This window comes from Thermobia domestica, chromosome 7 (genome assembly GCF_964235325.1).
Source record: "Thermobia domestica chromosome 7, izTheDome1.hap1.1, whole genome shotgun sequence".
Lineage (NCBI taxonomy): Eukaryota > Metazoa > Arthropoda > Insecta > Zygentoma > Lepismatidae > Thermobia > Thermobia domestica.
This window is the reverse complement of record NC_137460.1, coordinates 53488565-53504386: the sequence shown is the minus strand read 5'-3', so window position 1 is coordinate 53504386 and position 15822 is coordinate 53488565. Positions and strand designations below refer to the sequence as shown.

General features: G+C 35.7%; 1 protein-coding gene across 1 annotated transcript in view; it reads left to right on the top strand.

Moving 5' to 3' along the window:
* The window catches only part of Sin1 (SAPK-interacting protein 1), a 49215-nt gene extending 39967 nt beyond the window's left edge, over window positions 1-9248 (top strand). The window contains exons 8-10 of the mRNA XM_081764670.1: window positions 879-986; window positions 5326-5460; window positions 8205-9248. Coding sequence (XP_081620796.1) covers window positions 879-986; window positions 5326-5460; window positions 8205-8545 — 584 coding nt within the window. The 3' untranslated portion in view covers window positions 8546-9248. The remainder of the gene's footprint in view (window positions 1-878; window positions 987-5325; window positions 5461-8204) is intronic.
* Window positions 9249-15822: the final 6574 nt, after the last annotated feature.

The window sequence follows — 15822 nt, the reverse complement described above, 5'->3', positions numbered from 1 at the left end:
ATCCTGGTTTGTCGTCGACGTGTTGCTACTTTTAAATCGTCATCCAGCTGCTGAAATTTCGCATTCTTCATGCTTGTTTTCGATACTTGACGGTAAAATCTTCGAAGCGCCGAAGTTGGAAAGATTACGCTACGTCTCTCATAATCGAATTTCCTATGACCAGTGGTGTGTCACAGTCCCCTAAGGTGTGTCGCGAAAGTTTTGAATTTAAAAATCATGAAAAATTTAATAGTTAAAATCGAGACAATACCAGTCAGCATCTCCAGCGGTAGCAATAATGCTCAATGCTGTATAGTCATTATAAAAACTAATAGGTTTAACTATTATAATAGATATTATTATTATTATTTATAATAAAAATATCAAACAAATGTGTCGCGATGTCCTGACCGTTCAGAAATGTCGTCAGTCAAAAAAGGTTGAGAACCACTGCCCTATGACTACTGTTTGGCTTCGAGTTTGCTCCATAAATTGCCTCTGTTCTTCTCGTGCCTGCTCTATCAGTAAATGAGGTTCTGGAGATTAACCTTATAGACATATTAAACTGACACTTTTCTTCTATCTCTGACTCCATACACTATTCAGTCGAGTTTTAATCACTTTCGCACTCGTACAGAGAAGAACCGTCTAAATTTCTGTAGCAATAATACTGAAGATTATAATGTTCTCTTTACGACTCACGAATTCAACTCTGCCTTAATTGAGTCGTCCAACACTGCTCCAGGGATTGAACATATAACTTAATGATATGTTGCGCAGCATCTCGAGCAATTCACAGCTTTCTGTATTGCAGCTGGATATGATTGGATTGGAACTTGATTTGCCTGTATTTAATTAAGTTAGAAAAAGTATTAATTCTCAATATTATTCTTTCTTAGGTTTGAAATACACGTTGGAGAAGCAGTATGTGCCTGGCGTTGCTCTTAATTTAGAAAAGAAGTTAGGAGAATTTGAAGATTTTGAATTTTGTATGGTTCGATTGTACAGTAAGTACTGAATAAATATTAGTTTTTTTTTTTAAAAATAATAATAATAATATTTTTTCACACTATTCAAATTTTGCACGAATGAACATGTTAACTTTTGAAAGAAGACTAGCTTCAACTTTGAGATATGAAATCCTCATGAATTGCTTTTAAACAATTGCTAAAAATAAATCCTTGAACAAGAAACACAGCCACTGTATTAACTTTTGAAAGTTTCGAATCTTTTAATAATGTTTTGAAAGTTCTGAGTTAGAAGAGACATTCAGTATTTATTTAAAACAATTCAAAAATTACAATATTTAACGTATCTAACAAGAATACGTAGAAGTATTTACAAAAGTTAAAGTATCCTTTTTCTTCTCGCATTTGTATACTAATGTATAAAAGATAAAATATTTACTTTATGTGCGTTGAAATTTGTTACCAATATTTCAGTATCAGAGTTATATATATAATATAATATAATATAATATAAACTGAATCCATTCTTTTTTTTTCAAAGTTACGTTTTTATGTTGACTAATGAATTCTTTCTCCAATCTTTAGTACGTGTCTGTAAGAATTTAGCAGCACTAAATGTTTTTATCAGAAACATCCACTATTTACAACTTTCAATGGCCGTCGCATCCATATTGCTTCAGGGTTGCTAATTCTTTTAAATACATCTTATTTCTTTTTAATAAGTAGAGAAGAGAAATCCTTGGGAATATTATTGTGGCCAGTTTTAATTCCTGAACGTATTTCAGAATCTTTTCGTATTTGTTTTATCATTGCTTATCTAATACACACTCGTCTTAAGTTAGTTTTGGTCCCATGATGGTAGTCTTGTGTAGTATATCCACCTCCTATGGATAAATCCTTTCAGGCATTTACTTAGTAACATGTGAACATAGGCATGACAAAAAGAAGTATAGCCACAATATATTTTTTTTAAGTAATTGGCTCGAAGGAACATATTGCAACCTCTGGTTTATCAAAGCATCGAATGGAAACAAAGCATCCCATAAACAGCGTGAAAATAATATGACTTCGCAAGATTGAAAGATACGCGTATGAATTAGCACCACGGAACCAGAATGAGCTTAAGACAAGGGTGTATATTAGATAAACAATGAGATAATATAATTTGAAGAGCTTCATAATTAAATACACTCAGGAATTCGAATCGGTCACAACATTTTCAGGGATTTTCTACTTACTAAAAAAAAAACGTGGACTTAACGCCATATAATGTGGGTTCCTGTCATCACAACATGGCGCGTCCTCAGGTAGCAGTTTATAGGGACAAAGTCGTTCTATAAAAGATCATTCTCAGAAGCCTTAGACCAGGACTGATAATTTGGCACGAACAACCTCAGCAAAGTAAAATGGACATGAGGTTTGGAACATGGAATATGAGAAGTCTAAAGGGCAGGCGCATTAAAATCAGTGACAAGTGAGTTTGAGAAATATAGGATGAACCGGTTAGGAGTTCATGAAGTTACATGAGAAGGAAAGGGATCGGTGCAGACTGGACAGTTTACGTTCGTTCACGAACTATACATTGTTCGGCGTAAGCTCTAAACTGCGATAAACAAAGCCACGTGAAACTAAATCTCGCTGATTTGCTGTTGTCCTACCGACGCTTGTACTTTTACTATGAAGCTTCATATAAAACTGCTATATTATTATGAATGACAAAAATATAATACGAACTATCTAATAATACTGCAATCGAGTGTGGCTAATGAAACAATAGAAATAAACACTAAGCATGCGCAGTAATTATGGCGCCAACTCAACTGTGGACGGGTGTTGTGCTTTTAAAGTCTGAAAGATGACTGGCATGAATCCCGGTTCCGCGAGTGTTGTGGTGAAACACCAAGAAGGCAAACCTTTATTCACTAAACAACAATTGTTTACGAGCTAAATTCATTTATATATATGTATATATATATATATATATATATATATATATATATATATATATATATATATATATATATATATATTTCGAGTTTCTTTTCTGCTGCTGCTGTAAGTATCTGGACAACACGAGACAGTATTGTCAAAATGCACGTGTATAATTTGCTCCTCCCCGTGGGGAGTGGGAGTGATACATCACTAGCCAATCGTATTTGTGACAAGCGGAAGGATACAAATATTTTGTTTATTGGAGTTTAGAGCTTACGCTGAACAATGTATAAGCATCAGCAATTAAACGTGTTAGATTTGTTAATGTTAGATTTTCTTACATTACTCTTCAGGGTCGGTGGTGCGATATTATTGTCCTAAATGTGCATAACCCAACAGAAGATAAGGATGACGATATAAGGACAATTTTTACAAAAAGTAGAACGGGTATTTGACCGACTCCACCTGTACCATTTGAAAATTCTATTAGGGGATTTCAGTGGGAAGATACGACGAGTGGATTTTTTTTCAAACCCATCATAGGAAATGAAAGTCTGCATAAGGAAAGTAATGATAACGTCGTTCGACTCATGAACTTTGCATATCGAAAAACCTTATTATGAAGAGTACAAAATTCCCACATCGCGACGTTCATAAATGTACTTGGACCTCACAAGATGATAAAACAGAATCAAATCGATCACGTTTTAGTAGATAGAAGACAATCTAACACAGTTGATGTTCGATCATTTAGAGGAGCTGAGTGTGATGATGTTCTCCGTGACTGCATAGACAGACGGCCTGGGCGTGGCGAATTTTTAACACTTGTTACACCCCGTTTGAACTTACCTGCTCACTCGTACACTTGTGTTCGACTTTCACCACATTGCACTGCCATCCGACGGCGAACCCTTCAGCTAACAGAAATCTAATGATACTCCGCTGCTCCACGTTGGTGCAAAACTGCAAGGGTGCTACCATCTTGTTTCGTTGATTCTCAGCATTCTGTTCGCGAGGCAGGCGTGGCGGCTTATCTGATAATAGTTCTAGAACACTACCAAAAAATAACAAAGAAGCATAACCTTTGTCGAAGTTTTGAATTTTTTTATACAACTTTTCCGAATTTATTTATTGGGTTTATTATATATCGCCCGAAGAAAGCAGAAAGGTGCTAAGCGCCATTTTCTTTGATTTCCAACTAAGTGCATATCCTGACTACCCATTTCATGTTTAATGTTGTGCAGAAAGAAGTGGCAGGAAACAATATGAAAGGTCTGCAGTGAAAACTGAATTCTAGAAGAAAGAAACGGAATTAGTGTTTCATTCGTTTTTATGCTTTTCTGAGAAATTTGATGCTCTTCTTCATTGTGGCGCTTAGCACCTTTCTGCTTTCTGGGGGGCAATATATATACAGGGTGTTAATGAACTATACCGACAAACTGTAAGAGGTGATTCCTTACATCAAAATAAGACAAAAAGTTCATATGGACCTATGGCGCGAAAAATGCATAGTTTCAGAGCTAGGGCTGTCCAAAATCGCGAAAAAGCCAAATTTCAACAGGCCCTATTTCGAATTCCAGAAACTGTGGATGGTGGTCCTTATCAGCGTAAAGGAAGCCACGCATACACAATCCAAAAGTGCATATTTCGCCAATTTTTAACAGGTATACAGGGTATTCCCTATATGGTTTAATTCTCAGATATGCTCTCAATAGAGTTTCCAGACAACCCTGATTTCAAGGAGGGTTCAAACCAAGCAGAAGGTAATCCTTGAACCACAATGAACATCCAATGCTTCGGAGGAAGTCGGAAGTGTTAGAAACCGGTAACTCCATGTTTTTCTGTGTTCGGAATAATGTGTGATGCGATGTATTTGGTCAAGGTAAATTTCACGTTTTCTTCACTTATAAGAAAACATTGCAGCATACGTTTTCCCCAGTACGAAAAATCGTGTTGCTGAGATCCTTACTTCCGACATCGCACCAAAGGATTCTGTGTTTACTGGTATCAAGATTTAACGTTTGCTTACTTTGAACCAATCATAAAGATAAAGCATATCTCAAAACTCGGTTGATGGCATGTCTGAGAATTTCACCCAGTATGGAATACTCTGTACACCCACTAAATATTAATGAAATATGCATTTTTGGACTGCGTATGCGTGACTTCCTTTACGCTGATAAGGACCACCACCCACAGTTTCTAGAATTCTAAATAGGGCCTGTTGAAATTTGACTTTTTCGCGATTTTGGACAGCCCTAGCTCTGAAACTATGCACTTTTCTCCATAGGTCCATATGAACTTTTTCTCTTATTTTGATGCAAGGAATCACCTCTTACAGTTTGTCGCTATAGCTCATTAACACTCTGTATATATAATATTTGAATTGTTCAAGTACATCGGTAAACAACTTCCTAGGTATAACCATAAATATGTTTATTTATAGGCAAACGACCAGCGTTAATGTGTGAAGACGAATCTGCTATGAAATGTCAAATGTCAGTTATGGAAGCACCATTATATCAGTCATATCGAGTGTACATCTTGAATAAAGTTCGCGCCAAGACTGAAATTCATTTAGGTAAGATTTATATTTTTTAAATCCAGTTTATTTTTGTACCTAATACTTTTGATCTTGCAAAGCTCTTCAAACGAATGATTAATGAAAGTTTAGACCAAAGAAAAGTCAAATGTATAGGAAAAGTAGAGTTTATTCAAAATATATAGGAAATAAGGTGTCTACGGTTACATCTTCCAGAATATTCGTGATATTTAAGTTATTGATGTTTTTTTATTTTTGAAATGATCAGTGACATTGTACCATGGTTATATCATATTTCGTTGATCTGTATTTAGAGATGAATTTATGGTCCTGATATAATGATTTGCATTTAAGGTTACTGGGAAGGAAGAATGTTAAAGGAATGTAATTCTTGTTTTTCTAGGACGTAACTCTATTTAACATATAGTATAACTTTGAATCATGACCTGTTTTTTACCTTCAGTTTAAGTTGTGTACAAATAATCCGAATTAAGTTTGTTGCTAACGAATAATAAGAATTGAATGGATTTTATTATAAAAGTAGCTCTGAATATATTATTGTAGTATAAATTGGGTATCTATAAATAAAGAGTATACACACTGTAAGCATAGTCGCTTGGAAAAAAGCGAAGAGTTTTACTTTAGTGTAATGTACATAAAAAATTGACTTTAAATTCTTAGAAGAAAATGTACTATACACTTCCAGAAAAGTTAACCACCCTTAGGGCTATAATCTTCTGAATTCATGAATTTTTTTTCTAATTTTAGAGTTCTGTTTACCTGTAGCTTCACTTCAAATGATACCCCGTAAATCCAAGTTCGGCTTTTTCGGCAACACGTACTACCAAAGTTGAATTCTAACAATTCTAGCTCAGTTAATTTGGAAAAATATTTTCGGAAAAGGATAGCACTTTCAGTATTGAATGTACGTAACACTTAATGTATCGTGAAATTGCAGAGTGAAAATTAACGACTAGAACAGGATTTTAAACCTGAATTTTTAACTTACGTTCCGTTGCGTTACTTTTTTTTTTTTTTTTTTTTTTTTTTCTCGAGCAGCCACATATGCTTATATTTGAAGGCGGCGCGCTACATTTTACACAACTATACAATATACTTCAACCGTTGAAGCATTTATTCTAAGGCAGTTTTAATTTATTTAAGCATAACAGATGTCAGGTGTGATGAATCTGTCGTGCTAAGATATAGGACATTGCCCTCGAGTGAGTGAGAGGCTGTCCCGGAAAACCAGGGTTGGCAAAAACCATGATTTTTATTGAAAAACCAAAAAGAAAAAAAAACTTTATTTTAAACCCGGTTTTTTGTTTAAATCAGTTTTTTTTTTTTTTTTTGTTTGTTTGTTTGTTTAAATAATTTTCTCTATGTATTTATATCACATATGGACAGGAATAAGTTTGTTTCGCCTTGGTGTTATTATGCAACAATAGGGTTGGGCTGGAAGGGATCACATAAGCTTAAAGCCGAATCCAAACCGCTTCTCGTCTTACTCCAAGAGAAATTCTCCTCCATTTGAACTTGAAACCGGGACTAATTGACCACAAATGTGATACATCTGCCGACTCACTCATGTACTAATCTTTACATAATTGTTAATATAATTGTCGAGTCATTTCAGAAGGACAAAAAGATAAACAGTTGCAAAAGTGAAACCATTATACAGAATTACATATGGACAATTTCAAAATACTGCAGAGTACAGAAAAACTAATTTAGTCCAAGTTAGTTCACTACGACCTTTATTAGTCCAAGTTAAAGAAATACGACGACTTAATTTGCATATCAGTAAGAAAAGTGAATGAAGATACGAATCATTTGAGTCCACTTTGGCTCTGACCCATTTATACATAGACACCAACGATACTTCTGATGTCAATAAATGCCTCTCTTGGAGTTTGTATGACCCCTCTTAAAAAAAGTACGCCATTTCAATGTATTTTATCAATAGTAAACATTATTAAAATGAAACAATATTTAGAATTTTTCTGTGATTGCAGTTGCATAACAATAATAATAAATTATAGAAAATCACAAAAGAAACACTTATATAAAACACTTCTTAAACTTATATATAAAAAAGTTGCTTTTGTAGTATAATCTCTGAGTAATGAATGGGAAGTTTAGGTCTGAATATAATACGAATAATATACTGAAGTGAAACGTGATAACCCACAAGTATGTGTTCATCAAGATTTTACGAACACTTTTCGTTCCACAAGTATGTGTTCATCAAGATTTTACGAACATTTTTCGTTTTTCGTTTTTTTTTTTTTTGGGGGGGGGGAAGGGTTAAATCAGCCAACCCTGAGGAGAACACAGAGTAATGTATTGTTAATTCATCAGCACGCTAAGTCGGAAACTCGGGTTTAATCACCTATTCAGTTGCACATTTTCACTCTTAGTAAAGTCATCTGTAGTAAAAATTCAGTGTTAAAAAATAATATTGCTAAAAATCTCTTACTTTGCAATCAGGAAAATCCGGGCTCGAATTTTTTGGGTCTGGATACCTGTTTCGACACTTTCCTAGTTTTTACTCGATCTCCCATCAGCCACAAGTTGAAATTATACCTTTAAATAAGCCCTGGTCTACTACTGAAATGTCTACTTGTTCCCACTATTAATCCTAAGTTTAAAATGACATAACTATTTCAGAAACTTCTTACATTTAAATAAATAAATACTGTCAGTGTATTATGATGCTAATTGCTGTGCCATTTTTAAAGTGAATCCTAAAGTCATATTTTAATTTTTTTTTCTCTCTTCAGGAATATCAGGCGAAAAAGTGGAAATAGACCCAGTGCAGCAGAAAGTAGGCGCCAAATTCTGGGCACGTCACAAGGCTGCCACATATGACATGGATTGTGTTGCTGCTTGTGATTTGACAGACACTAAATATGCAAAGCGCGCGCAATTTCGTCTAGTATATCATGCTGAACATAGTTACAAGCATCATGACTTCGAGGCGGATAGTGAAATAGCTCATGAAATCGTACAGAAAGTAAATCATATATTGGAACTTCGTTCGAGTGCTATTCGCAAGGAATATCTTTCCCTCCGAGAGAAGAAACTGCATAGGCGTAGTAGTTTTCACTTAGGACCCAGATGATTAATAGCTAACATTTTGGACAAACATATCAGTGGATTTTATAGGTTCTTTTCAGGTTGTTTTCTTGTAAGTCAAACGTTTCCGGAAGAATGTATTAAGAATTCAGTCTGTTAACCGATTATTAAAGAGTTAAGAAGTATTCAAATATGTAAGGATAAAACAACACATTTTGAGTGATTCTCCAAGATATGTAATAGTAAAATGATTCAAATGTGTAAAACCCAGTGAAGTGAGACACACTTAAGAAAAGGATTAAATGTCTTGTTATCTGTAATTTTGTACGGTGACATTTTAATCCCTCAGTATTTTAGGTATGTATTGTTAAATGTTGCGATTTAAAAACGTACTATGAACGAATGTGCATTGAAGCAGTATTATATAAAAATGACATGCTTACAAGTTGTTTGCGACGATTTTGTTTTTTATCTGTAGTTCCTAAGTGATCTCTTTGAGAGAGAAATATTCTATAAAACAGCAATACGCAAAATGAATTAGATCTGTAATGCTGAAATTGAAACAGCAATATTTGTATTTCTCCGATTTCCTTCCCAAGAAAAATGCTGAATATTATAATCGACTGTAATGGTGGTTTCCTTACGGCTTAACTATACATATATATTGTATCAATTGATTTTGTATAGCCTATACAATGTCTTGTAATTGCTACAGTATTACATTTGAATAAACTTCTTTTTAAGCATAACTTCCATTCAATTCAAATTTTTGTACAAACTTTCAGATACTAAAGTATGATACGCTATTTCTGGTAACTCCTTTTCCTTTTTTCTTGCTTACTCTAGCTTCAGAATTGCAGTGCTGATGTACTTGAAATAGTGATTATTCTGAAGAAGCTAAGTTATTTAAGTTTTGTAGCGCTCATGACTGTGTTAATGTAGAAGCTCAAAGTCGAAAATTTTGCAGATGGCATAAACGTCACATTCTTCGCACACACCTTAATTGAAAAGAAAAACACTATGTATGGAACATATTTGTGGTAAAATTGACAGCAGATTGCTTGTCCCCAAGCAAGGTAGGACCTGATAGACATACCTACCGAGTGCAGAACAGGGTCAAAACAAGGACACTATAGAAGGGCAGAAAAGGAAAAGGAAACATGTGAGAACTCCCGAATTTACGACATATTGTTATTCGTACAATTTATTTCTCACACGTTAAAAAAATAAACACTAGCAGAGCTAGCGTGGCATACACAAAAAAGACATACTAACTGCTGGTGTTAAATGTGATGTACACAGGTAAATAAACCTTTTAGAAATGGGGAAGAGTAGAGCTCGGAGAGAAAGTCAGAGACAATCGTAAAGCTAGCGTTAAGAAAAATAGGGCAATTAATAGGAATAAGATACACAACAGTTCAATATGTAGTAAATAAGTTTAAGTATAGTGGTTCAGTGAGAAATAAACCAAGAAATTCGAAAAAGTTAAGTGAGAAGGACGAGAGAGTGATTATGCAACAGAAAAAAAAATCCCCAAGCAAGTGCTACAGGTAAGAAAGTAAACATAGACGATTCGTCGAGTGCTACACAAATACGGCTACCATGGTCGAATACCTCAAAAAAGGTAATTTATAAGTCGTAAGAACCGTAAGTTACAACTTCAGTTTGGAGAACATGTCAACAAGAGTCAGGAATTTTGGAACAATGTCTTATGGGAGGTGAGACTAAAATTAATCTCTGAGTCTGTGGAGCAGGGTTTGCCCAAGTGGGCCCAGCCCGAAAAAATCCGGTGTTTTTTTTGGATTGGACCCACCTGGGTTTTTGAGCTTTTTGTTGGTATATTGTTGGTCACACTGAAAGTCATTTTTATCTGATTTTGGTCTTTCCTTGGGCGAATTAGATGCTTTCGCTTTAAGGTATAAAACACCTTTCAACATAAGATCTTTATAAAGTTCTGAATGAATACGAAACCTTACCTTAGCTTGATATAATTATAGAGCAAATTAATGTATGGATTATGCTTATAGCCTGTTTGAAGTAAAATATGCAATTTTATATTTTAGAAAATACTTTCCATGAATATTGTGCTTGGCGACGCCGAGAGACGTTATCCCTTATATGTTTGACGGGTTTAAAGCCATTGGTGCTGATACTGTCAATAAATATGTAGTGCATTAGTAAAACTAGTAGGATTGTTTTTATTGCCTTTGATCGTAACACAAGTATTCTTCACTGAAATTTGGTTTTCCAACAACAATAGTTCAGTTATTTGTTGCTTCTCTTCAAATAAGCATTCTGTAGAATCAACACCAGCAATAGCATAAAAATTCTTGTCAAATTTAAAAGCTGAATGTTCGGAGTTCCGAAGACTACGTAACACTTACTATTTCAAGTGCTCAATTTAAAATTCCGTACTAGTTGAAGTTTCGATGTACAGGATGGTCCGAAAATGGGCGTATCCCCGTTATTTTCAACAGTATAATGTTAGTTATGGTAGAATGTCTGCACACAGTTACTTGAAGTCTTAAGAGTCATAAACATCGGTATGATCACTATCCATGTCGTAGCACAGCTGAAGTCTGCGCCAAGTTCTCGCAGATGTTTTGCGGAGATACTCTGGAGTCACGAGGGTGAAGGCGTGTTCCACAGCTGCTCGTAATTCCTGCGTTGTGTGATATCGAGTGTTTGTAACTTTATGAAACCCCAGAGAGCATTGTCTGGTGTCGTCAGATCGGGACTTCTTGGAGGCCAGGCAAAGGGAGCTAGTGAAAATGCACAACCTCTTCCAATCCAGCGACCAGGAAATGTCTGATTCAGGTAACTGCGCACGTGAATAGCGAAATGCGCTAGTGCTCCATCCTGCTGTATCACTATAGTGTCTTTGATACCATTTTCTCCCAGTTGAGGCATCAACCACTCATTAAGCATCTCTAGGTACGAATGTCCATTAACGTCCTAAAACCGTCAGAAAACACCAATTAGGGATACGTCCGCTTCCGGACCAGGCTGCCCAGTAAAGAAAGCTGCATTTTCGAGGAAAAAAACTGTCGTGAAAGAAGTACTCGGGAGATTCACGCAGTTGAACACACAAAGCATCGGAAGTGAATATTTCAACAATAAAACCATTTATTTTACGCTGGAAAATATTTAATTTCATTAAGACATTTTGAAACACTTTATAAAGTAAGAATTATATCTTTAATTGTTCTAAATTAATTTTCTGGCAAGAACAGTCTTACAACAAGTGCTCGGGAAATTCCCGTAATTGAACGCACAAAGTATCGGAAGTGAACTTCAACAAAACATTTGGCGAATGTCACTGAGGCTTCTGGATGATTTGATCTACATTTGTTCATTCGTCCTTTAGATCATTAGACGAATATTTCACCTCCATGAGCTCTGACCGCCCCCCGATTTGGAGTCGATCCGCCTCCTGGTGTACCACTTTCGATCTTATAAGTTTAAATTTTCAGAGTAGAAGCACGAGGTACTCTAAATTACCTGTACATATTTTGGCGGCAATTCAACGTAAAATTTCAAAATAGCTGTTATCCACGCTACAGGGTGCAATTTTTCGAACTTAGTTTTGAGAGTAGAAGCACGAGACATTGTAAATTTGCTGTATAGATTTTCTTGGCGATCCAATGTAAAATTTCAAAATGGCGGCCATATTTTTCAAAACAGCTGTCAATAGAAAATTGCAAGTTGTGACAATAATAATCTTGAAAATATAAATCACATTTTAACACTTTTACCCCAAAGACACTGAAATATTTCGAAAAAAAAAAAACTAAAAACCATTGGGCCTAGGTGGGTTGTGCTTTTTCAAAAAAAAAAAAGTTTTTTTTCAAACCCTGGAAAGAACTGACGGAAGAGTGTGCAATTGGAAGGAGAGTTCGACAAGGATGCTGCCTCTCGCCAACACTATTTAAGGTTGAATCTAGAATTTAATCTAGAAGAGATAGTGAAAAATAATGTACATGATGACGGCATTTCGGTAGGAGGTAGAATGATTAGATTCATAATATTTGCAGACGATATGGCGCTTGTTGCAGAATCTGAAAAGGAAATCAATAAAATGTTAGAAAACCTGAGGCTGGGCTTTGAAGAATATGGGATGAAAATAAGTGTTAGAAAGACAAAAGCCATGGTGATTGGAACGGAGAGGTCTGTGACAAATATAAAAGTGGGAGGGGAGAAAATAGAACAAGTGAATAGTTTTCGATATCTGGGTAGTATTCTTTGTAATGACATGAAGTGCGAACGTGAAGTAAAAGCAAGATCGGAAGATCACAATTTAGGAATGGCGAAGGAAGCCTTTAGGAGGAAGAAAAGTCTTTCTTGTGGGACCTTGAATAAAGAGTTGAGAAAAAGACTCATAAAATGCTTCGTGTGGAGTGTTGTACTGTATGGAGCAGAAACGTGGACATGTAAAAGCGATGAAAAACGACTGGAAGCCTTCGAAATGTGGATGTGGAGAAGAATGGAAAGAATTAGTTGAGTCGAGCGGAAAACGAATGAGTGTGTGAGAAATGGTGGGGGAGAAAAGAACACTTTTAGATATTGTTAAGAAGAGGAAGAGAAACTTGTTGGGACATTCCCTAAGAAGAAATTGTATCACGAGGGACGTTCTAGAGGGTATGGTGGCGTGAAAGAAGGAGGGGGCGAAAGAAACTACAATTAACGGATGATATAAAAACAAAGATCATACGTGAAGACGAAGAGGTTAGGGGAGGACTCTGGAGCATGGAAGCTTCCCAGCTGCTGCAAGTGACCTGCCAGTAAGAGCAGAATACCTATGATGATGATTTCACCTAAGTTTCTCAAATTGGCGAAAGGGTACTTTAACCTGTAACCAGTGTTTATAATGGAACTCAAAGCAAAGTGATGGTGGACAGATACTTTGTGCGTGAGTTTTCTTAGGAGTTCTCCCGTTCTCATTTTCTTCAATCCACCATTTAATTTATTATTATTATTATGACAGTGTCCCTTAGCCTCGGAGCATAAACGTGGTATGATAATTTCAAATAAATCTCCAAATGTATTGTAATTTTTTTTCATAACAGATGTATATTTCAATCACCGTTGTAGAGAAAACAATTACGTGTGCAGCGACAAATTCACATTTCTTCGACAAAACTTCTTGAATACACAACATACCGAAGTATAACCAGCTTTTGAAGTAAATGAAAAATTAAAAATTACTCATTAAATCGTGACATGATTTACTTTCTTCGAGACGATGATTTCGATTGTGACTGTAACATTCCACTGGTCCCACTTAGATACTTGTTTGAGTCGAAAATGTTCACATTTCTTGAGAAAAACTGCTATCCTTAATATACAGCGTGAGCACAGAAACAGTATCTGATTTTAAAGTGCCATATAATTAACATTTAATTGAATATTTACATGAAATTTTGTAAAGAGCTCAGTAAACTCAAAGTATTTTCCTATCTGTCTTTTCAGAATCCTAGTTCTGACCAGGGCAGCTAGAGGGCAGTAACATCGAAAATGGCGTTCACCCCACAGCAACGAAGCTGGTGCGTTATACAATTTGCAAAAACAAGCAGTTTTGTGAGAGTGCAGCGTGATTTCAAACGACAATTTAATGCTGATCCACCCACACACAAATCCATTGTGAAGTGGCATAGAACGTTTATTGAGACGGGATGCATTTGTGATCAAAGAAAAGGACATTCAGGGCGACGTCCAGTCTCCGAGGAAACTGTGGAGCGCGTAAGAGCAGCCTTCATACACAGCCCACAGAAGTCTACACGTAAAGCTAGCAGAGAGTTGCAGATGCCACAAATAACAGTAAGCAAGATCTTACGCAAGCGTTTGCGGTGTTACCCGTACCGACTGCAGTTGGTTCAGAAGTTATACCCACAAGACAAGGTAAAGCGCCATGAGTTCTGTGAGACTATGCAAAATTTCAGGACGACGAAAACTTTCTGACGAAGATCATTTTCAGCGATGAGGCAACATTTCACTTAAGTGGAAAGGTGAATAGACACAATGTAAGGATATGGGAACCCAAAATCCTCATGCAACTGTAAATGTGGAACGTGACTCACCGAAAATCAATGTTTTTTGTGCAGTATCAGAGCGTCGGGTGCACAGTCCGTTCTTCTTTCAGGAACAAACAATTACAGGTGAAAGTTACTTAGCATTGCTACGTAACTGGTTGATTCCGCAACTTAGTAATGCAGAGATAGACGACTTCGTTCTACAACAAGATGGAGCGCCGCCACACTGGCATCGTGCTGTACGTAGGTTTCTAAACGAGAACCTCCCAGACCGATGGATAGGGCGCACTGGAGTCAATGATCAAGTTCTTTGCAAGTGGCCTCCAAGATCACCTGACCTCACTGTTTGACTTCTTTCTGTGGGAATTTGTGAAGGACAAAGTGTATGCACCTCCACTACCCGCAACTCTGAACGATCTCCAAGAACGCTTCAGTGATGCTGTCAACTCCATTACACCGGATATGCTTCACAACGTGTGGTTGGAGCTAAATTACCGCCTCGATATTTCCCGCGTTACAGGTGGCGCGCACATCGAGTGTTTGTGATTTCAATTATTGCTACAAAAACTTTTTGAGTTTATCATTGTTCAAAATTTCAGCAAAATATTCCTTCGCATATTAAATTTACACTAATTTGAAACCTGGGACTGTTTCTGTGCTCACCGTGTATGATGTGTAATTTTGATTTAAAGTTAAAAAAAAAAAAAAATAAATAAAACTACATGTCTAAAATACAAATACAAATACAAATATCTATATAAAAACTTACGTAAGTGAAACTCACAATGTCTTCATTTAGTTCAGTAATGCTATTTAAATTCTGTTCCAAAAACGTAACTGTTGTCAAACTCAAAACTCCACGTAATGTAGAACATAGTTTGCTCTCTTTTTACTAATTTCCGTGGTAATTTTTGGTGAAAAGAAGATTCATAGAAAATACATCACTCTTCTTTGCAGGTCCACAATGATCAATTTGCTATTTTTGCAGGTGCGCTATGAAGTAACCAAACTGACCATAATTAAAGCATAAACACGAACTTAGCTTTTGCAATCTCTGTATTTTTGAATAAAGCTATGTACTTATAACAAAATTCCGCTTTGTCTAAGTTACTTTTAATGTAAATTTAATGAAGGATCTTTTGTTCTAATAAAATTATTCAAATATATTCATAGTAAGTATTAAACAAAATATATATATATATATAATTGTCATCATCTAAAATGTTATATCATCTACAGACAGACGCTTAAAATAAAGAGAAAATCAGAAATAAGTATACAAAAATCAGAGAAT